The 23,153-nt window shown below is 37.8% G+C and overlaps 1 protein-coding gene, 1 long non-coding RNA gene and 1 other non-coding gene across 3 annotated transcripts; 2 read left to right on the plus strand and 1 right to left on the minus strand.

Annotated features, from left to right (window-relative positions):
• Positions 1-7,757: 7,757 nt before the first annotated feature.
• On the minus strand, positions 7,758-7,860 carry LOC141812029 (small nucleolar RNA R71). Its single transcript, XR_012600227.1, has one exon. It is a non-coding gene; the product is annotated as a small nucleolar RNA R71 (small nucleolar RNA).
• Positions 7,861-15,760: 7,900 nt separating this feature from the next.
• LOC141848229 (uncharacterized) lies at positions 15,761-19,662 on the plus strand. Its single transcript, XR_012603506.1, has 2 exons — positions 15,761-15,869; positions 19,457-19,662. It is a non-coding gene; the product is annotated as an uncharacterized LOC141848229 (long non-coding RNA).
• On the plus strand, positions 16,281-19,288 carry LOC141811417 (uncharacterized). The gene is made up of 3 exons (XM_074699465.1): positions 16,281-18,122; positions 18,206-18,765; positions 19,171-19,288. The coding sequence occupies exons 1-3, from the start codon at positions 16,281-16,283 to the stop codon at positions 19,286-19,288; spliced, it is 2,520 nt and encodes an 839-aa protein (XP_074555566.1).
• Positions 19,663-23,153: the final 3,491 nt, after the last annotated feature.

Here is a 23,153-nt window from a genome sequence, read left to right on the forward strand (position 1 = left end):
AGTCAAATGAGAAAGTTTATGACATTCATATAACGATCTATGAAACTTTTTCATAGCGGGTCAATTCAATGTACATTCTCTAATGTATACCCAAGTGTCAACTCGAGTCATCCAGTTGACCTACATGCTAGTCTCAACGTATTAATATCGTCCCTGAATATTAATAATTGACTAGTTATGATTAAGAGTAGTGTTCTCTACATCATCTTACTATCGACTTAAACAATCAATATAAGTACATAACTCCTTATATAGGGAACCGTAGTGACTTCATGTCTAAAGACTATTCATACAAAGAGTCAAATAAGAAAGTTTATGGCATTCATATAACGATCCATGAAACTTTCTCATAGCGGATCAATTCAATATACATTCTCTAATGTATACCCATGTGTCAACTCGAGTCATCCAATTGACCTACATGCTAGTCTCAACATATTAATATCGTCCCTGAATATTAATATTTGACTAGGAATGATTAAGAGTAGTGTTCTCTACATCATCTTACTATTGACTTAAACAATCAATATGATATAGATTAAAACTAGCTACCTAAGGACATTATTATACTTAATTATTTGGCACAAATATAAAATAAATATAATAACCAAAAACCTTATCTTTTTTATTAATAATAGAATATGATACAAAAGTCCTTAGTCAATCGTCATAATTGACTCTAAGGCTACTACTAACAGAATCCTTTATGAGCCGCATAGGCTAACAACATTCTTATAGATTCAAATCTAGCTACGGGTGCATAAGTCTCATCATAATCTAGTCCTTCAACTTGACTAATCCTTTTAGCTACTGACCTAGTTTTGTTTCTTACTACCTCTCCCTTTTCATCAGTTTTGTTGCTAAACACCCACTTGGTTTCTATTATGGATTTACTTTCTGTTTGGGAACTAAATCTCACACTTGGTTTCTTTCAAATTGGGTTAATTCTTCTTGCATGGCTATTATCCAATCAAGGTTGGTAGAACTTCTCCTATGGTCTTTGGTTCAATATTGAAAATTAATACTTAGTTCAAACTCCTAAGGTTGGATCATCCAAAATTTGATCAGATGGGTGGCTGGCTCTAAGTCTTGGTACTTGTGTAGTGTCAAGTTCGGTTAGATTTGGATCAAATCTATCTTCAGGTTCTATTTTGCATTTGATTATAATTCTTCTTCTTGTTAATTTTAAAAAAGTTAATTATTATTTTAAAAATTATTTAATTTAAATTTTAAAAAAGTTAATTAATATTTTAAATATTAATTAAAAATATTTAAGAATTAATTAAGTTAAAACTATTGTAAAACCGAAGGATGCCTTTGGAGTTCCTCTACCTACCAAGGAATGATCAAATGACATATACAAGAAGGCTCAAGCGAATGCGAAAGTCACAACCACCTTACAATGCGGGCTTTCCAAAAAACAACTGAGCTAGGTCGGACCATTCGACTCAGCCAAAGAGTTTTGGGAAAAACTCATCGAACTAAACGAAGGTTCAAGCGAATCAAGACGAGCCAAGAGAGATCTATTAGTAGGACAACTTCAAACCTTCACAATGAAAGCCCAACGAAATGGTAACCCAAATGCACGGATGATTCAAGGAGATCGTGAACGGTCTTCATGTTATAGGTGAGAAAATCGACAATCGAGATTTGGTAAGGTACGTACTTCAAGCATTTCCCAGAACCACTCTATGGAGCATCAATGGTCGATGCGTATAAAGTGTCAAGGGATCTTTCATTGTTAAATTAGATGAGTTATTTTGTGAATTTGAGTTACATGAACAAGCTAATGGGTCTTCCAAAGAGAAAGGTATTGCTTTGATTGTAGAAAAGAAGAGGAAGAAGAGCAAGAGAAGGAAAGGAAAAGAAGAAGAAAAAGAAGAAAAAAGTGATGGTGGCCCAAGCCACATGGGATACATCAAGTAGCAACTCATCAGATGATGAACAAGAGTTGTGCCACATCACCAGACACATGACACTGATGGCACATGAGAATGACCAAGAGACTACAAGTAAGGAGAAGAATCAAGTAGCGATGAATCCTCATCAAGTGAAGATGAGGTAATGGATTATGCCAAAGAAAATTTTCTTTATAAAACCATTGCTTATCTTAAAAATACTTTGGATAAATCTAAGTCTAAGGTTAATGCATTAAAGGAGGAACTTAGAACTATTAGGAACAATGCATGTGAATCTAGTGACTCTAGTGAAATTAATGAGGAAAATGCTAAGTTAAAGGATGAAGTCGTTGATTTAAGAAAATGTTTAGAAAAATTTTCAAATGGGTCAAAATACCTTGATATGATCCTAAATAGTCAAAGAGCGGTTTACAACAAGGCCGGAATAGGATACAAGCCTAAAGAGTTTGCCTATATTTCTCTAGTAGGAAGACAAGGGTCACCCAACAAACAAATCACTAAAGGTAAAATAAAACAAGCATGGGTCCCTAAGAAATATTTACAAAATGTTAGTGAATCTAGCTTTTGGGTACCAAAGAGTGATGTGTTTCATGTTGTATAGGTAGGAACTCATGTTTACCAAACCAAATATGCTAAAGAAATTATTAAGAAATTTGGTTTGGAAAATACTAAGGTAGCTTCTACTTCTATAGGAACAAATGTAAAATTAGATAGTGACGTGAACTTGGCATGTGCCTTGTAGAATTATGACCTTAGTCTTGCATGATCCCATAGCTAGAAGTTACTTATGTACATCTCACAAGACCCTAGGAAGGCTTGCTTGTGTATTTCTTCATTTGAATATTATGTGAGATGCTAGGATGATACTCATATCTCACTTATGCTTTTTAGCATCTTGATGAGGCATGAAATGTATCAATTTATTCATCTTAGACCAACTATGGGAAAAATAAATATTTAATTAATGGACATCTTGCCCATCGATCATAGTTGGATATTTTAAATAATTTAAAACCATTTTAATGAATATCTAATGTTGATAGACATTGGCAACTTGAATGGGTTCATAACAAAACTTGAAATTGATACAAAATGTACAAGTTTGTGCCAAACTTTAGAGTTTGTGTCAAACTCATAAAATACAATCATTTTTCATAAATTTATATTTTTCCTTGAAAATATATGTGAAAACAAACTTGCCTGCAAAATTTTAGATTTTTCTGAATTTTATGAAATTTTTTATGTATTTCTGAAGTTCGTATCAGAAACCTGCACAGTGTTGTTTTCAGGGCATCAGTCGACTGATGCAGACATCAGTCGACTGGTCCCAGTCGACTGCGGCCAAAAATTCACTCGACCAATAAATCTGTGAGTTTTGTTTAAACAGGTCAGTCGACTGATGAGGACCTCAGTCGACTGATGTAGTGATCAGTCGACTGATGTAGTGATCAGTCGACTGATGTGACTGAAATCCTCTGATTTTGACCCTTTCTTGACTATTTGCGTATCCTTTGACCTACTATTCTTTGATGCATGCTCTAGGAGCATTTTTATGGTCTATAGGATTGATCATACCTATATTTTAGGTGCCGCAAATACATTATTGGTGCATATTATAGGGGGAGTAGGGTTTTAGGGGGAGCGTGTGCCTAAAACAATTTCATTAACGCATAAGGCTCCTTATTGGGATTTAGCTCTACCTCTTATTTATGTCTACCTCCTTAAATTTGCATTCTTTTTTATGGTTGTCAAAAAAGGGGGAGAATGAGTTGTTTAAAGTTAGACTTTAATGTTTTTATGATGATATTCATGCTTATTGATTCATGACTCATTTATCACTGTGATTATTTGTTGTTATTTTATAATGTTATATTAAAGACCTAACTTAAATGAATTTTTGTCAAACATCAAAAAAGGGAGATTGTTGGCGCAATCTTGCCCTAAGTGAATTTGATTTTAATATTTAGCTAAAATGAGTTTAAGTTAGGCAATGTTAGTAATCTAACGTGTGTGAATTGAATTTACAGGAAAGTCCAAGTTGGAATACTTGGCAAATGGTGAAGTCCCGGAGGCGCGGCCTCTTGACAAATGGTGAAGTCTCGGAGGCGCGGCGGCCTCTTGGAAAATGGTGAAGTCCCGGAGGCGCGGCCTCTTGGCAAAGGTGAAGTCTCAGAGGCGTGACCTCTTGGCAAAAGGGAAGTCCCAGAGGCACGGCCTCTTGGCAAAGGGAGACTTAGCACGACGAAGCTGAGTGAAACATCTCAAGCAAGTGTAAGGAAGGGCACGAGGCTTATGGAAAACGTTTGAAAGCTTGCGTCAAGGTTAAGGGATGAAGAAGGAAGCTGAAAGGGGATTTTTAGCTTGACTAGTCGACTGACACTGCCATCAGTCAATGACAGCCTTGATCCAGAAGCACATAAAAAGTTTGGTTGGTAAATTGCACTGATCAATTGACTGACCAGTTGACCAGTCGACTAACCAGTTGACCAGTCGACTGACCAATTGACTAGTCGATTGATGACCAGTTGACTGATGGAGCCATCAGTCAACTGATATTCGAATGTTGGGCTGACAGCTAGAGAAATAACTCAATCTAAAGTAGCCGTTGAAGCCCACTAGTCGACTAGTCCTTGGGGCAATCGACTGGTATCGTGAAAAATATAAAATGACAGATTAAATCTTGGAGAAGGTGTGGTTTTCATTCTATCATCTCTGTAAGATCTTCAAGTGCTGTCTTTCATATTATTCCTCCATACTTCACTATTCATTTCTGTAAGAGGAAGAGAGATTGTTTGTAAAGGTTTCTCCGCCTTCAAAGAGTGCTTTGAGAAGGAAAAGTTTCATAGTGGAAAGGTCGTGTGCTGTGTGTGGATCCTTGGATTAGTTACCTCGCAAGAGGTGGATACCGAGTAAATCGAACGGGTTAGCGTTGACCTCTCTTATCTTGTTTTGTTTTTTGCTTCCGCTGACGATTTTGCAGGCAAGAGCGAGAAACGCTATTCACCCCTCTAACAAACGCATCGGTCCCAACAGTAAGCATCAACCATAGATGACCACAAAGTGTTCCTAGGGAACGCTTTCAATGCATACCTAATCACATCCCGATTTTCAACGTGTTGTCCAATTGCGTGAAGCCCATTCAGCAGATTTTGGATGCGTGCGTGCAATCCACTTGCTGATTCTCCTTCCATCATGTTGATGTTATATAGTTTATTGATGAGGAGATCGCGCTTGCTGACCTTCGTGTCGGATGTTCCTTCATAAAGTTTTATGAGCTTGACCCATAGACCTTTAACGCTGATGAACGGACCAACTCTGTTCAATTCGTCTTTGCCAACCCACATTGTAGTGTTTTGGTTGCCTTTGCGTTGGTTTCAATCTTTCTCTTGGTGGTCACATCTCATTTATCGCAAGACTGTGGAAGGTCATCATTATCGGTCGGGATTGTGAATCCCGTTTGAATGACGATTCACATGTCTATTTACGTCTTTAGGTGGTACTCCATTATACCTTTCTAGTAGATGAAGTCTTCCCCAAAGAACAAAGGTGGCCTTGCAGTACTGTATCATTCCTAATAGGTCATTACAATCTCACACACAACAAAAAACTGAAATGTACCAAGACTTAATCTTAGATTAGTAGTGTGGGAGAAAATATAACGAATTGAAAAAAATATATAAAAAATCAAAAAACTTGCTTGACTAGTGGTTACACTATGTTCAAGCACCCCTTGCTCTGATATCAATTGTGGGATCGTTGAGAGCGTTAGAGAATGGAGATGAATAGCGCTTTCGTAGCGTTTTTGAATTTCATAAGATGTTCGTAAATTCTTGCGATCAGAGTAGTGTAAAATGCAGCGAAATAATAAAAAACACAAGAAAAGAGCACACTGATATTTACTTGGTTCACAGTCACAGGCTGCTACTCCAAGGCTCACGATCAAATGATCATTTTCGACGAACAATCAACTATATAACTCCCCTTTTAATTACTGAACGAGTAAGGATGTTGACTTCTTGTGCAGCTCTTTCGGCATTACAATGACATTCTTGATTAATGCTTCACGTGCAGACGGTCGTCACTTGTCTGTAAAATTATGCTCCAAAGGGGTCTCTTTTATTAGGCTTTTCGGGCGTATAGAAGCCTTTCCAAATTCCTCCACGATGTCCGCTGATTCACCATCAGCATTGCTACTCGGCATATTTAGACGTATGTATCCCTTTACGGGTGCCTCTATGTTGGCGTGGAGGTTTCGGATAAACTTTTGACTCCTAACGCCTATCCAGATCCGGAGCGTCTGGAATTGATCCGAGCGCCTAGAAGCTGAGGTGTCCCGACCACTCGAACTCTACCACCTCACTGCTTCATTGGCCCCGTTTCGCTGACGTCTAGTCGCTTGGATCCAGATAAGGGCGCTCGGAGTACAAAGTTCTAGCTCCTCCTTTCTTACATTACAAGTTAGCAAAAAGGTAAAGTATAACAGGAAAATTAAACAGTTTGTCAACTGTTTTGCTCTTGACTTCGGATTTTTAGTGAAATCCTGGATCTGACCGACGTCTACTATTCCCTTACTAGGAGCGCGCCCTTACCCACTCCACCCGGGAGAATTTACCTGTTTATCAATCAAGTCCTTTAGACTTGTTGGACTTTTACTTAGCCTCGATCCGAGGCCCTCAGGATTTTCTGTCAGACATTTGGTCCACCTAATCTGCCTAGACTTCCAGTGCTAGACATTTAGTCCACTTAACCTGCCTAGACTTCCACTACTAGACATCTGGTCCACCTGACTAGCCTAGACTTTCACCTGGTGCACTTGATCTGCCAAGTCTTCCTGCCTAGTCCTCCAGACTAGGACTCCCACCTAACCCTCTAAGTAAGGTTTACCTAGCCTCCAGCCAGGACTTCCACTGCCTAGTATCCACTAGAATTTGCTTGTGCCTAGCATCAAATATGACTTTCCTGTGTTACCTACACACTTAAATTAACTCATTAGTAACTACCACACACTTAACTTGAACCTCTTGCGATTATCAAAACTAAAGTTCGATCATCTGGTGCTCCCTGCACTAACATTAGTGTGGCAAAATTGAAGCCCTAAAATTGCTTTCCCAAATGGATTTCTACCCACAAACTCTTCTTGCTTTCCTACTTCATTTTCTTTCTTTTGTAATTCTCTCGATCTCGGTTGATTTAGATAACCAACTTTGCGATTCTTACTAGTACTGGATTTGCAATCCCTGTGAGATCGATATTTTCTTACTTGATGATAGCCATACACTTATAGATTTCGCACATCAAATTTTCGCACATCAAATTTTTGGCACGATCATCAAAGACTATTTTGATTCGATATGAGTTCAATCGCAATTTGGTTAATCTAGATTTTTCTTTATTATCAATTTGTCTTCTTATTTCATTTTCTTTTCTTTCATTATAGTTTTATAGCTGATAGCTCTCTTCAAGATACTATGGATGCTAACGACAGAAATAAACTTTTGAGAGACTCTGTTGCACCCATTGCCAGAAGGATGATGTCTAGCATTATAAGACCTCCAATTGATGTCGATAATTTTGAATTAAATCTCGCGTTAATTTTCATGATTCAACAAAATCAATTTAGAAGCACACCTTTAGATTGACCTTATATTTCTAGAGTATTGTGATACATTGAAAATCGAAGGTATTTTCACATATGATATTAAGCTTTTGGGATTTCCTTTCTCTCTAAAGGACAAGGCTAAAGTTTGGTTGTGTTCTCTTCTGTCGGGAAACATCATAACATGCGATGAGCTTGAGCAGCAATTCCTGAACAAGTATTTCCACCTAGCAAGACAACGTATCTAAGAAATCAAATCACAAGTTTTGCACAGATACATAGAAAATCCTTCGAAGCATGGGACAAGTTTAAAGAATTATTACAAAAATGCCCCCGTCATAAGTTAGAAAAATGGTAGATCATCCACACATTTTATATCAACATATCATACTTGATGAAGACTTCGCTAGACTTCATCCTCAAGGGGATCCGAATAAGAGGTTAGATAGAACATATGACATTATCGACAATATAGCACTAAATCTTCACCAATAGTCAAACGGAAATAGAACACCTGCATAGGGGACCCCATAAGAGCATGCAAGGGGCGTCAACAATCATAATCTAAACGTCAACCGTATGAACTCACTTAGAGCGATCACAGGACATGCCATGGAAATCTGCTAGAAAACTTCATCATGTTACAAGCAAAGCAAGGCGAGGAAATCAAACAATTAGGAGCTAAGCTCGATGAAATAGACTCATGACTTCCTAAACCTTCAACACGACCCTCAGGTGAGTATCTCTTCCAACCTAAAATAATACCCAATGAACATTGTAATGTCGTTGTGTTCAGAAGTGGCAAGAACTTGGAAGAACTTCAAACGAGCAAAAGGGATGCCAATGAAGGAAAGGATAAGAGAAGAACAAAAGAACCATGCCCCGCCACTCAATAGTGGGTTTATAGACCACCGATACCACTCCTCAATGAATGACCGAGACAAAGTTGGATGAGCAGTTCGAAAAATTTCTATAATTGATCAAGAAACTCTATATCAATGTACCCTTCACGGAAGCACTGCAACAAATGCCCACTATTCGAAATTCCTTAAGGACATTCTATCACATAAAAGAATAGTGGAGAAATATAAAATTGTTGCCTTATCAGAAGAGTGCAGTGTATTGATCCTAAATAGATTACCTCATAAGCTAAAAAATCCAAGTAGTTTTTCTCCCGTGCATGATTGGTGATGTGATGGGCAAAAATCACAAGTGCACGATTGCCGTCAAATAAAAAAAGATCAATCCCTTGGGAACTGTAAAATTGAATACTAGCCAAAATCAAGAAGCAGATTATCTAGACAATCAAAAATCATGAATTTAGAAAGAAAGAAAACGAATCGAAAAAGCACGAAGAGTCGTAGGAGAAAATTGATTTTGGGAAGTGATTTTGAGATTCAAATTAGCCACGATGACTAATGCATTCTAAATATTATTAACTTTTTTACTTCAATGTTTATATGTCAAGTGATCTATTCGGAGATACTAGTATAGACTTTTAGAATTATAACGACATGTCTACCCAAACGCGACGCTTACTTTTAAGATAACCTTACTAGAGCAAGCGCTTTCTCAAGGAGGCTCCTGTCACAATGTCCCATGGTCCTCTCTAGGTGTCATCCCCTAATTCATGATGTCGAATTGGGATAAACCCATTAAGCTCTATGATATCCAATGGTACCCTCGTGAGATTTGGAACTACTTTTGTGAAGTGCCCCTCACATCTCGATTTTTATGGGTTGGATCCCGTTGGAGATTTGGGTTCACCTTTCGATCCTTCCTCGCATCCCGTTGGATGTGAAGATGCACAATTAAGGTCAATATTATGTATGTGCAATAAAGTCAGATTATGGATAAACCCATTATACGACAAAGAAAGATAAATAAATATAAAATTCGAATAACAATAATATATCAGTGTTACTTCCTCATCCTAGAAACTAAAGTACTACTCCATGAAGATAGAGTTACAATCAAAAGACAAAGAAGAAGGCATCCTACAACTTGAATCAAAGAAAAAGAGAAAAGGAAGCTTAATCGTGTTACTACAGGTGTCTTCAAAAGATTCCCCAAGCTATAGGGTGGACGAAAACATAGACAACTCCTTAGAAAAACTCTATTAGGGTTCCCTATCATGGAGAAACACCTCCTCAAATCATGAGTCTTCTAGGACTTTTTATAACTCCCAAAATGACCAAATATGTTAAAACCTTCCAAAATTGTCGGGGTGGCTCTCAGGAGCCATGATCATGCCAGAAGGCATAGCCTGGCCGTGACAATCCATGGCAGTAGAGACAGGGCCGCAATCACGGCCTTGCTGGATGGCACAACCCAAGCGTGAGGGGTTTTGAACTCTCAATGTAGGTTGCAAAATGGCATGTCGTGCCAGGGAGCATGCCTATCCATAAAGGATGTTGGAGGCCAGATTGCTGCTTCATTTCACACCTAACTTTGACTAGAGGAACATGTCCATGTCATGAGACATGTGGCCTAACATTGCTAGGATGCTAGAGGCCAGATTGCTTCCTTGCTGTAGACTCGTTCCATGCCCTTTTTGCTCCAATAGTATTCCAATTTCATGTCCTATCAATCAAAAAGCATAAAGAGCAGACTCCAAATTTAAAAAATGAAAAACAATTATACTCATGCCATGTAACAGAATGCATGCAAAATAATACAAAAAATTATATATGAAACACACACATCAAATACCCCCAGCTTTTGTCTTGAAGGGAGTGTGTTCCCTCCTCCACCTCCACAATAAATTTCAACATGAGGCACAAGTTTCATCCTTCTCACGCCAGAATGATGTACTTGTCGCCCTCTCTTTCAGTTCTATCTTTTGATCTATTTGGCTTGGCGATCCATCCGGTGGTTGCTCATTAGGTGCGCTCTTCTTCCTCTTATGAAAGTTGTCAATCCTATAACAAATATTCTCAACATGCAAACGATTAGCAGTCTTAAATAAGTCAAATTTGATTTTGTCCTCAATTATCGTCAAAAAGAGTGTATGATTCTTTACGTCAATTACTACTCTAGCAATCTCCCTAATATGATAGGATTTTAGAATCTTCATCGATTTCCAAAACGGCAAAATCTGTAGGTACATCTTCCAAAATACTCAATGGATATTTACAAGAGTGGTCAACGAGTTGCAAGGTCATGGTTGTTAGTTTCAAATCTCTTAACCTTAATTTCTTACAAATTGAAAGTAACATAAGACTTACGCTTGTGTAGAGATCAAAGAAAATTTTACTTATCTTTGTCTTCCTGATTGCACATGGTATTGAGAAGTTTCTTAGATCCTTGAGCTTTGAAAGTAGCTTGTTTAGAATCAATGCACTACACTCCTCTATTAAGACAATAGTCTCGTAGTCCTCCACCTTCCTCCGATTTATGAGGTCTTTCATTAATTTCACAAACTTCGACATTTGATGTACAACGTCAAGTAGAGATATGTCTATGCAAAGTGACTTAATTATCTTCAAAAATTTATCCAATTCCTCAGCTTTTTTTACTTTGATCAATCTTTGAAGGAAAGACACCAGTGGTATTTAAGTTCTCAAAAGAGTTTTAGAGCATTCATCAATTTTCTTCTTAGATTCTTTGTAAGTATCATCTCTATCCATGGTTATCCGAGTTGCTCCATCCTCATTGCTTGGATCACCTTCCTTGTCCTTCCTGGGCGCATGTGATTCTGTCAATGCTCTCCCACTCTTTAAGATGGCAGCGTTGCAATGTTCAATGGGGTTTGTCTCTAGTTGTCTTGGAAATCTCCTCGGAGGCCCCAATTACGAATTAGTGATCTACGCAATATGCGTTTCGAGCATTTTTGTATGGTTCGCAAGGTTATCAATTGTACCTTTCATTTGCTTAATGGTCTCCATAGTGGTCACATATCGCTGCTAGAACTCCTCATTTGTTTGAGATTGTTGGGTCATGAACTCATCAATTATGTTCTCCTCTAACCTAGATATTGGAGATACTTGTTGAACCCCTGTTGATTACCCATAGTTTCCTTGTCCTCCTTGACCTTAATTGTTTCTATATGAGAAATTCGGGTAGTTCTTCCAAACTGCATTGTATGTGTTCAAATAGGGGTTGTTTTGTCGCTAGTTGAAGTTAATTGATGGCATCCACTTGTTCAACCTGGGCCACTTGTACAGAAATAGCTCCAACTATCTGTCGCTTGTCCCGTAAAACCACATACCTCACAGATGCATTAGTTACATTCACGACATTTACATTAACATATTCAAATATTTTTGTGAGTGCATCCATTTTTGCTACAATAAGATCAAGGGTGTTCACATCATACTTATCTATGGTCTTTGCGGGGTTACCTCGTTTAGTTGCCCATTGGTGGTAGTTGAGGGCCACATTTTCTATTATATCTTCAGCCTCATCCAGTCTGTGTTCATGAATGTGCCACCAGTTGCACAGTCTAAGGACACCTTCATCGCATATGAAGTCCTGTTGTAGAAGGTGTAAATGACGAGCCATTTTTCCAATCCATGATGCAGGCATTATCATAAAAGCCCCGTGAATCTGTTCCAAGCCTCGAATAAGGATTGTCCGTCTATTTTTCATGAAACATGTGATAGAGTTTCTCAAGTGTGTAGTCTTGCTCAGAGGGAAATACTCATCGAGGAACTGATGTTCGCATGGATCCATGTGCCAATGCTATCCAATAGAAGTGATTGGAGTCAAGCCTTCACCTTATCCTATAGCGAAACAGAAATAGGAGCAATCTAATTATATCTACAGAGACATTGAAGTTGCACAAATCTCTAAAAATACCTCCAAGTGCAGATTGAGGTCTTCTATGGGTGCTCCTTTGAATTAGTTCTATTGGACCATGTGGATGAACGCAGACTTCAGTTCAAAATTATTGGCGTCGATCAAAGATCTTGTGATGCTAGATCTGAGTCCTCTAGCACTAGGGGTGACGTAGTCCTTCAACGACTTATTGTCGTTCTTGGACAAGGTCCATGTTGTTTATACTTGCTTCACCTCTAGTTGCCTTTGTAGAGGACACCTTTTTTAGAAGGTTCAATCAATTTCAGAATTAGTAGGAAGATCTAATTTGTTGAATTTGAGTATATAAGGAAAGTTATCCACCTGAAAAGGAAATATTAGAAAAGGCAAAAGAAAAGATGAAAGAAAATAGCAACTAAGGAAAGAGAAGAGAAAAAGTAAGAAACGAAAGAAATTTAGATTAACCAAATCGCGATCGAACTAATATCGATCTTAACACAATCCCCGACAATAGCGTCAAAAACTTAATGAGTGAAAACTGCAAACGCACAACTATTGTTAAGTAATAAAAAGATCAATCCCTAAAGGACTGTAAAATCGAATATCAATCAGAATCACGAAGCAAGTGATCTAGATAATCAAAAATCTTATAGCAATGAAAGACAAATAAATATTAAAATGAATGTCAATAATACATTGTGCTACTCCCTCATTCTAAAATCTAGAGTACTATTGGATAAAGATGGAGTTACAATTGAAAGACAAAGAATAAGACATCTTACAACTCAAATTAAAAAGGAAAAAAAGAAAAAGTTTAGTTGTATTGTTGCTTGTGTTTCAGAAAAAACCCCAAGCTCTAGGGAGGATGGAAATGTTGATGGCTCCTTGGAACGACTCTCCTAGGGTTCTCTATCATAGGAAAACACCTTAGATCATGAGCCTTCTAGGGCTTTTTATAGCCTCCAAAACACCAAATCTGTTAAAACCTTCCAAAATTATCAAGGCGGCCCTCATGAGCCACGGTCGTGCCATGAGGCACGGCCTAGCCATGACAATCCATGGCGGTAGAGACAGGGTCCCGCCATGACAGTATCCGATGGCACAGCGGAGGCTTTTTTATAGCCTCCAAAACCACCAAATCTTTTAAAACCTTCCAAAATTATCAGGGCGACCCTCACGAGCCACGGTTATGCCAAGAAGCACGGCCTGGCTGTGACAATCCATGGCAGCAGAGACAAGGTCCCGTCATGACCGTGTCCGATGGCACAGCGGAACCATGACGAGCTCAAGTGTCGATCACGGTCATGTCGAATGGCACAACCCAAGCGTGACGGGTCCTGGACTCTCGGTGTGTTGGCTGTAAAATAACACGGTCGTGCTAAGGGGTACGACCTACCCATGAAGGATGTTGAGGCCAAGTTGTCACTTCGTTTCACGTCTAACTTTGACTGAAGGAACGCACTCATATCATGGGATACGGCCAAAGCGTGTTCCCACCAATAATGCTCCAATTTCACGTCTTATCAATCAAAAAGCATAAAGAACAATCTTTGAACTAAAAGAATGAAAAATAATAAAAGAAATAAAAAATATGTAAAATATGTTCATGTCATGTAACAGAATACATACAAAATAATATCAAAAATTATACATGAAGCACATAGATCATGATGCTCACATCGCTACAACATTTTGTGACATTGGTGCGAGTGTAAGCCTGGTGCGAGTGTAAGTCTTATGCCCTCTTCGATTTATAAAAAATTGTGTTTAGGAGATGTAAAACTAACAATGGCTTTGCAACACACAGATGATTCTGTTAGGTATTCAATGGGTATTTTGGAGGATATCCCGGTTAAGGTTGAAAATTTTATTGTGCCTATTGATTTTGTAGTATTGGAAATGAATGAAAATCCTCAGATCTCTATTTTTAAAAACACCTTTCTTGGCAACAACTCGAGCTGTGATTGATATCAAAAATTACAAAATCACTTTAGTGATTGGGGTTGGAGGGGGGAGGAGAAGAAGATTGAATATGATTTGTCTAAAATAATTAAACAACAGACTAATGGAAAAATTTATTGCAGGGTGGATCTATTGCAGCAAGTGATGGAGGATGTAGTACATCGACAGCAATCGGATGATCCATTAAAAGCATGCCTATTTGGTGTAAAATTGGTAGCCGAGGATGATAAAGTCAAGGAGATAACTCATCTCATGGACAAAAATCCCAATGTCTCTCTTGAACATGTAAGTATTCAAAGGCTTAAGCCAAACCAAGAGTAGAAAGAAGACAAGTCTCTATAGGTAGAACTTCAACCTCTTCCTTCTAATCTCAAGTATGAATTTCTTTGACCAAATTCTACATATCCTATTATTGTCAATGCAAGCTTGAATGCTTTCAAAATTAAGAAATTGCTTACAAAACTTAAGTCATATAGGAGGATTATAGGGTACACAATTGATGATATTAAGAGAATTAACCCTTTTGTGTGCATGTATAGAATGTTGCTTGAATACAATCACAAATAGTGGAGCATCAAAAGAAGCTGAATCCCAACATGATGGAAGTCGTTTGAAAAGAAGTATTAAAGTTATTAGATGTTGATATCATTTTTTCTATTTCTGACCGTGAGTGGGTAAGCTTTATGGATGTGATAGCAAAGAAAGGTAGAATGATTATGGTGAAAAATAAAAATAATGAATTAATTCCTATTAGGACTTTATTGGTTAATGAATGTGTATTGATTATAGAAAGTTGAATAAGGAAACTAGGAAACATTTCATGGTAAGAGATGGTATTGTACTAGGACACAGGGGCGGATCCAGGCGAGGGCTGGAGGGGGCTGAAGCCCTCGCCAGGATCGCCGGTGCCACTAGCCGCGACCTGCGTTTCACCAACGCCGGGAGAGGGCTGGAGCCTGGAGGGGGCTGGAGAGAGCTGGAGAGGGCTGGAGAGGGCTGGTCGGCTGCCGGATGGAGGTCTGGAGCGGCGGAACGCAACCTCGCCTCCTCGCCTGTCCGGCTGTCCGGTCGTCGAACGGCGGAAGCGGAACGCAACCTCGCGGCTCGCTCCGTCGCTCGGCTTCGTCAGTTCGTCTCCGTGACTCCGTTAGTAAGCGGTTAATGTATGGATAGGGTTTTCACCAACCCGGCAACCCGTACCCGTTAAGAAACCCTCCCCATAAACCGCCGAACCCTATTCCTCACTCCTCAACCCGTCATTCGTCAACCAACCGCGATCTTCGCCGTCGCCCGTCGCCGACTCATCTTCGCCTCGCCCGACGCCGCCGCCTTTCCTCGAGCCGTCTTCCTCACCAGCCGACGCCGCCGACACCGCCGACACCGCTGCTCCCGGCTCCTCCCTTCCTCGCGGAAGTCGCGGTTCCTCCTAAGATAGTAGGTAAGGGTTTTGGTAGATTTAGGGTTGGATAAGTCAAGATAACTTTCAATTTTCTAGGATTTTGATTAAGTTTCCATTCACAGCTGGTTTTTGTAATTTAAACGGAATTGGTGTGTTCACTGGTTCTGCCGCAGTGCCGCAAGGTGAAGGAGGAAAGATTGGATTTTAGGTCAAGAAAGGCTAGGCTTCAAATCTGGTAAGTTCTTATTGAGTTGTTTGGATTTTTGAAAGGGTTGGATCCTTATGCATTGTTGTGTATCAGCATGATTAAGTTGTCCTATTTTCTGTGAACAGAACCGTGAGATTGCGGCTGTGAAAAGGAAGAAGAGAGGAATAGGAATCTAGGACTAGATTGGGCTTCAATCTGAGGTAAGCTGTGAATCCATTCTGAGGTAAAATTTAATTGCTTTTAGTTGATTAATAGAGATAAATCTTGAATGTAAATTGGTTTTAGTTAGGAAGTTTGATGCATTGATCAGAATGATTAGGGTTGTTAAAGATTGATAAGGAGAGATTTAATTTAATACTGATTGATTCAGATTAGGTTGATTTCAATTAAAGTAATATATAATCTTACTTTCATCTTAATTATTTTTTTATGTAGATTATGGAGAGATTTTTCAAACCTAAACGTTCTCGTAACGAGGATTCTTCCAATGATCCTAATATTACTGAAGCATCAGAAAATCAATCTCATGTCGAATTAAATTTAAATGATATTGTTAGTGATCCAGGATTACGAAAGCCAATTGAAGAATTTGATATTTCTATTCGAGATCAAGTCCGAAGAGAGTACTTGACTAGGGGCCCTTGTCAACCAATTGGGCATGTGTATCCAAAAAGAACTTTTGGTAATCAAGAAAGAAGTTTCCAAGAAAGTTGGTTTAAAATATATACATGGTTAGAATATAGCATATCAAAAGATGCTGCATTTTGCTTATGGTGTTATCTTTTTAAACCAACAAATAAAGGAGGTCGATATAAAGAGGATGTCTTTGTAAAAACAGGATTCATGAATTGGAAAAATGCATTAGAAAGATTTAATTTGCATATTGGTGTTGTGGATAGTTGTCACAATCATGCTAGAATACAGTTTGAATCTTTTCAAGATCAAAGACATGGTATTTCAAATATATTACGAGCACATGGGCGAGATATGGAGGTTTCTTATCGTATCCGTTTAACAGCAATGTTAGATGTTACACGATTTCTTTTGAAGCAGGGGCTATCTTTCCGTGGACATGATGAGTCAAGTAGTTCTTTAAATAGAGGAAACTTTCTTGAATTGCTTCAATGGTATAGTCAACGAAATGAAGAAGTTTCCAAGGTTATTAATCAAAATGCTCCTGGAAACAATCAAATGATTTCTCCATCAATTCAAAAAGATCTTACACACGCTTGTGCCTCTGAGATCACACTTTCCATAATTGAAGATATTGGAAATAATGTTTTCTCCTTAATGGTTGATGAGTCTCGAGACATTTCAGTGAAGGAGCAAATGGGAGTTGTTTTGAGATATGTGAACAAAAGAGGACAAGTGATTGAGCGATTCCTTGCAATTGTACATGTATCTGACACTAGCTCTCGTTCTTTGAAGGATGCTATTGATGCTTTATTTGTGAAACATGGATTATCATTATCCAGGTTAAGAGGTCAAGGATATGATGGAGCTTCAAATATGCGGGGTGAATTTAATGGGTTGAAATCTCTCATTTTGCAAGAAAATCCATATGCAAGATATATTCATTGTTTTTCTCACCAATTGCAATTAGTTATTGTTGCTGTTGCCAAGAGTAATATCAATGTGAGTGATTTTTTTAACTATGTCTCTATGATTGTGAATACAACTGGAGCATCATGTAAAAGGAGAGATCAACTTAGGCAAATTGAACATGATAGAATTGTTGCAATGTTAGAAGGTGGAGAGATTAGTACTGGCAGTGGTGAAAATCAAGAAACTAATTTAGCAAGGCCAGGAGATACTCGTTGGGGATCACACTTTTTGACATTGGCTCGTCTATTATCTATGTGGCCTTCAGTGATACAAGTTATGGAGAATATTTGTGATGATTCTAGTTCTTTTGATAGTAGAGGGGTTGCCAAAAGTTTGATTCAGAAAATGGAGAATTATGAGTTTGTTTTCATATTGCACTTGATGAAGATGATATTGGGAATGACACATGAATTGTCACTTGTCTTGCAACAAAAGGATCAAAATATTGTCCAAGCCATAAGTTTGATTGAGAGTGTGAAAGATCAATTTCAAATATTTAGGGAAGAAGGATGGTATACAATTATGGATAAAGTCAATACATTTTGTGAGTTGAATGAGATCCCAGTATTGGATATGAATGATAATTGTTTGATTGGTGGTCGTAGCAGGCGCAGAAAACAAAGTATCACCAATTTGCATTATTATCGTGTGGAGATTTTCTATCAGGTATTATTTCTAAAATTTTTTCATTATTATATTCGCTAATAAGATTTTCTTTACTGATTAATTATTATTGTTGTTGCAAATTATAATGTTAGGTTGTTGATTCAGTTATACAAGAGATGAATACTCGCTTTTCCGAAGTTGGCACAGAATTGCTTAGGTGTATGGCATGTCTTCACCCAAGAAATTCTTTTTCTGAATTCAATGTTCAGAAACTAGTTCGACTTTGTGATTTATATCCTGAGGATTTCTCAACTAATGATTGTTTAGTTATTGAACAACAACTTCAGAATTTCATTCATAATATACGACGAGATTCAAATTTTTCTGAAATTAAAGATTTGGGAAGTCTTGCTCAGAAAATGGTTGAAACTTTAAAAAATCAAGCTTATCCATTGGTTTATCGTCTGATTGAGATGACATTAGTTCTACCAGTTGCGACTGCTTCCGTTGAAAGAGTATTTTCTGCAATGAAGACTATAAAGACTGATTTACGCAATAGAATGGGAGACGAGTGGATGAATGACAGTCTAGTCGTATACATCGAGAAGGATATCTTTTCAACAATTCAAAATGAGCAAATATTGCAACGTTTTCAAAAGATGAAAAGCCGTAGGATGCAATTGCCTCCTCTTTCTTATCCGAAGACCACAAGGTCTATAGACCACAGTCAACACTAATATGCTATCTTGGTATGTTCTTTGCTATTCTGTATATAGTTGCTTTTGCTATTTTGTCTATGGTTGCTTTTGCTATAAGTCATAAGATGTAATGGTGTATTATATTCACAGGTCCATTTTAGAGGATATCCAGGAGAAGTTTTGACACCTTGTGAAGGTGAAGAATATGTAAAATGAAGCTACATTAATTCCAACATCTTGTGGCTCTTCAATTGTTAAGAACATGAGTTCGGAGCAAAAATTGATGGATATTAGGAAAAGAGAACAAACCATCTTTTAAAAAATTCTCTTTTCCTAATATCAATTTTTGTTCCATACTTATGTTTTTGACAATTGAAGAGTCACACAATGCTGTTATTGTCAGATGAATGTGCTTTCAGGAAAAATGGTGTTATGAAGGGGCCTGCACGGTCTGCACCTGCACTGAGAAACTCTGTGCAAGCCCCTTTGGAACCATTCCATCAGAAGCACTACATGCAAATCAATCTGAACAGCTAATTAATAGGTCCAGATTGATTTCTCTTCTGTTCCAACGGCTTAACCAGGGATCTTAACAGAAAGCTGATCCCCTTCATATAAGTTTTTTTCCCCCCTTTATTAGAAAATGAATCCAATTTTTCAATAGTGCCACATAATTTTTCTTCTCTCTTTTTTCTGTTTCTGAAGCTTGGCTGCGCTTTGCTGCTGCTGCCTTCTGGAAGCTTGCTTCTGAGAGCGGATAAGAGCTGTCTTCTATATCATATGAACTTAAGAGGATGACATTGATTCTGTCAATTAAAGATTCCTCAGCAAAAATATCATGTAAACATTGATCTGTCTTTCTTTTTCATTTAATTGTTAGAAACTTTGCTTTGGTGTGTTTTTTTGGTTTTACATTTGGATCTTCATGGTCTCTCGTTATCTAATAAAAATGAATCATTTGATGGTAGTGTTTGGCTTGTTAAATTGCTGAACTTTCTCGTTATCTTGTGGTAGAGTCATCTTGCTTTTATTGTGGATCAGTAGTTTTTGCAGAAAGCATCAATTTAAGTAGTGTGAGCACCATTCAATATCTCAATACTCTGGAACTGTACTGAGGAATCTCTTCCACATGAAAAGAAATGATGCATTCGTCAAAAAAAATTTTTTTATTAGCCCTCGTCAAAATATTTTTCTGGATCCGCCCCTGCTAGGACACATGGTTTTTGAACGAGAAATTGATGTCGATAAAGCCAAAGCAGAAAAGATAGAGAAATTATACGCGTTAATAGACATGAAAGGAGAGAAATTTTTTAAGACACGCAAGATTTTACTGACACTTCATAAAGAATTTTTTTTAATCTCTAAACATTTGACAAATTTACAAATCAAAGATCTTGATTTTAAATTTGACCAAAATTATTTGGATGCTTTTTGCAAGATAAAGTAGGCTTTGGTAATAGCTTCGATAATGCAAGCACTGGATTGGAGTCTTCTTTTTGAAATCATGTGTGGTGCAAGTGAATATGTCGTGGGAGCCATCTTGGGACAAAGGACAGACAAAAAGTACATGTCATCCACGACGCTAGTAAGACCTTGAATGATGCTCAAATAAACTACATCACTACTGAGGAGTTGCTAGAGATTGTTTTTGTCTTTGATAAGTTCAAATCATACTTAGTCATATCGAAGCTAATTGTTTATACAGATCATGCGATTATCCAATACCAATTGAGTAAGAAAGAAGCCAAGTCTAGACTAATCATTGGATCCTTTTGCTTCAAGAGTTTGACTTGGAAATCATAGACAAGAAGGGCTCTAAAAATGTTGTTGTAGATCATTTGTTAAGAATGTATCATACAAAAAGATGGATGATGAAATTCCCATCGATGATTCTTTTCCAGATGAACACCTCCTAGCTGATAGCTTGGATATTTCATGATACGCGAACTTTGTGAAATATCTTGCATGTGAAATTTTACCACCAGACCTTAGTTATCAATAGAAAAAAGAAGTTTTGGTGAATATCAAGTACTATGTTTAAGGTGAGCCTCTGCTTTATAGGAAGTGTGCCGATATAATTCACCAGAGGCGTGTTCTTAAAGACGAGATTAAAATCATCCTTTATCAATGTCACTCTTCATCATATGGAGGGCATTCAGGAGTAGTTAACAACCAAGTTTTTACAAACTGAATTTTATTGACATCACCTATTCAAGGGCACTCGAGAGTATGTGTTAGCTTGTGATCGATCTCAAAAATCAAAAACATTTCCAAAAGACATGAGATGCTACTAAATAACATTTTCAAAATTGAACTTTTTAATATCTGGGAAATTGATTACATGAGATCATTCCTATCATCTAGTAAAAATAACTACATTTTAGTAGTCGTGGACCGTCTCGAAGTGGGTAGAGGTCTTACCATCTCCATCTTGTGATGCCAAGACAATTATCAAGCTATTCAAGAAGATAATATTCCCCAGATTTAAAGTCTCTAGAGTAGTTATTAGTGATGAGGGATCTCACTTCATTAAAAGACAGTTCAAGAATTTACTTAAGAAATATGGAGTCATAAAATTACAACATCATATCACCCTCAAACTAGTGGACAGGTGAAGATTTCAAACAGAGAGATCAAAAGCATCTTGGAAAACACAGTGTAAATGTTCAAAAAAGATTGGTCGTTGAAATTTGATGATGCTATATGGGCATACCGAACGGCGTATAAAACTCCCATAGGTATGACTCTATTTCGCGATTGGTTTATGGGAAGCCTTGTTATCTGCAAGTAAAGTTAAAGCACAAAGTTTATTGGCGATTCAACAATTAAACTTCGATTTAAAAGCTGCCGGAGAGAAGAGGAAGCTTAAACTGCATGAACTTGATGAGTTAAAGCTAAATGCTTATGAGTATACCAAGTCATACAAGAAAAGAACCAAATAGTGGCATGTTAGATGCTTTTGAGTCAAACAAGAACCAAACAGTGGCATGACAAGCACATTGTTCAAAGAGAATTTCATAACGAGGTCATTATGTTGTTTTTCAATTCTAGGTTGAGATTGTTTCCCGATGTTGGGATGTATACTAGAATCCTAGCTATGTAAATAAACATTCTGAAATGAGAATCACATTTGGTCAATATTTTGCAGTGTCCATTTAATCTATACTGTAGATTAACATGGTGTGCGGAGTCACACACAGAAGACCATGTTATCAGTCCCTTATAGATTATAAACAGTGTTCACAACCAAGATGGATTGGACAAACCATCGGAGTGGTTGTAGTGTAATTTGGTCTTAGTCTGTCTTGACTATAGAATTACACTAGTACACTAAGTGTGTATTGAGCAGGACCATCTGAGGATTGTTCGATTTATACTGACTATATAATCGAACTAAACCTCTGTTACTATAGATGTACATGCTCTTAATCCCGATATAATAACAAACACGTGTGCTTAATATGTACTTCTTTAATTCATCAAAGGGTGAGGTCTAGATCGATAGATCAAAAGGCCCGATGAGTTGGGAAGTAGTATTATGTACATGGTGTGTTGTTGATTATAGAAGGAATCTGTGTCCTATAATCTAGGTTGATGATGTCCCCTTGAGGAGCTCATAAGGATTATCATGTAAACCCTGCAGGTGGACCTTGTCCGCATGATAATAAGGTTGAGTGGTACTACTCTTGGATTAGATGTCGATTAAATACGAGTTGTCAGTAACTCATTTTAATTGACGGACATACGATATCTTAAACACAGGGAGATTAATGTACTGATAGTAAGAAGGAGCCCATATTGTAATATGGGATTGGTGCGGTAGTTCGATAATAACTCTTTAGTGGTATGAGTTATTATTGATGAACTAAGGTTGTGTGTTCGGGGCGAACACGGGAAGCCTTAGCTCATCAGAAGGCCAAAACCAATTCCTCCTCTAGGTCCCTGTTGTAGCCTCTGGGAATCCTCAAGTCCACCTTGGAAGAATTCGTGAAGAAACCAGGCATTCGAGCCATGCAAGGAGGTGTAATCGATCAGCTGATCGATTACACACCTTGGTAATCGATCAGCTGATCGATTACCAAGCCTCCGGCAGAACGACTGGTAATCGATGATCGATTACCAGGCTGTAATCGATTACCTGATCGATTACCAAGCGGAGAATCGACTGTAATCGATCACCTGATCGATTACATGTGTTAATGAGAAAAAGTTACGGAGTTTTAATCGATTCCTTGATCGATTAAAGGCCTGGGTTCGTTTTGGAAACTTCCGAAATTATTCCAAATTTCTCCGATTTGATTGAATCAAATCATACCATGTTTATGGATCAATTATACCATGTTTATGGCTCTAATTATACCATAAATAAGGGATGGCAAGGCTATAAAAGAAGGGGTTGGCT

This window comes from Curcuma longa, chromosome 17 (genome assembly GCF_044706935.1).
Source record: "Curcuma longa cultivar G26 ecotype Majalengka, Jawa Barat chromosome 17, ITB_CL_G26_1.1, whole genome shotgun sequence".
Taxonomy (NCBI): Eukaryota; Viridiplantae; Streptophyta; class Magnoliopsida; order Zingiberales; family Zingiberaceae; genus Curcuma; species Curcuma longa.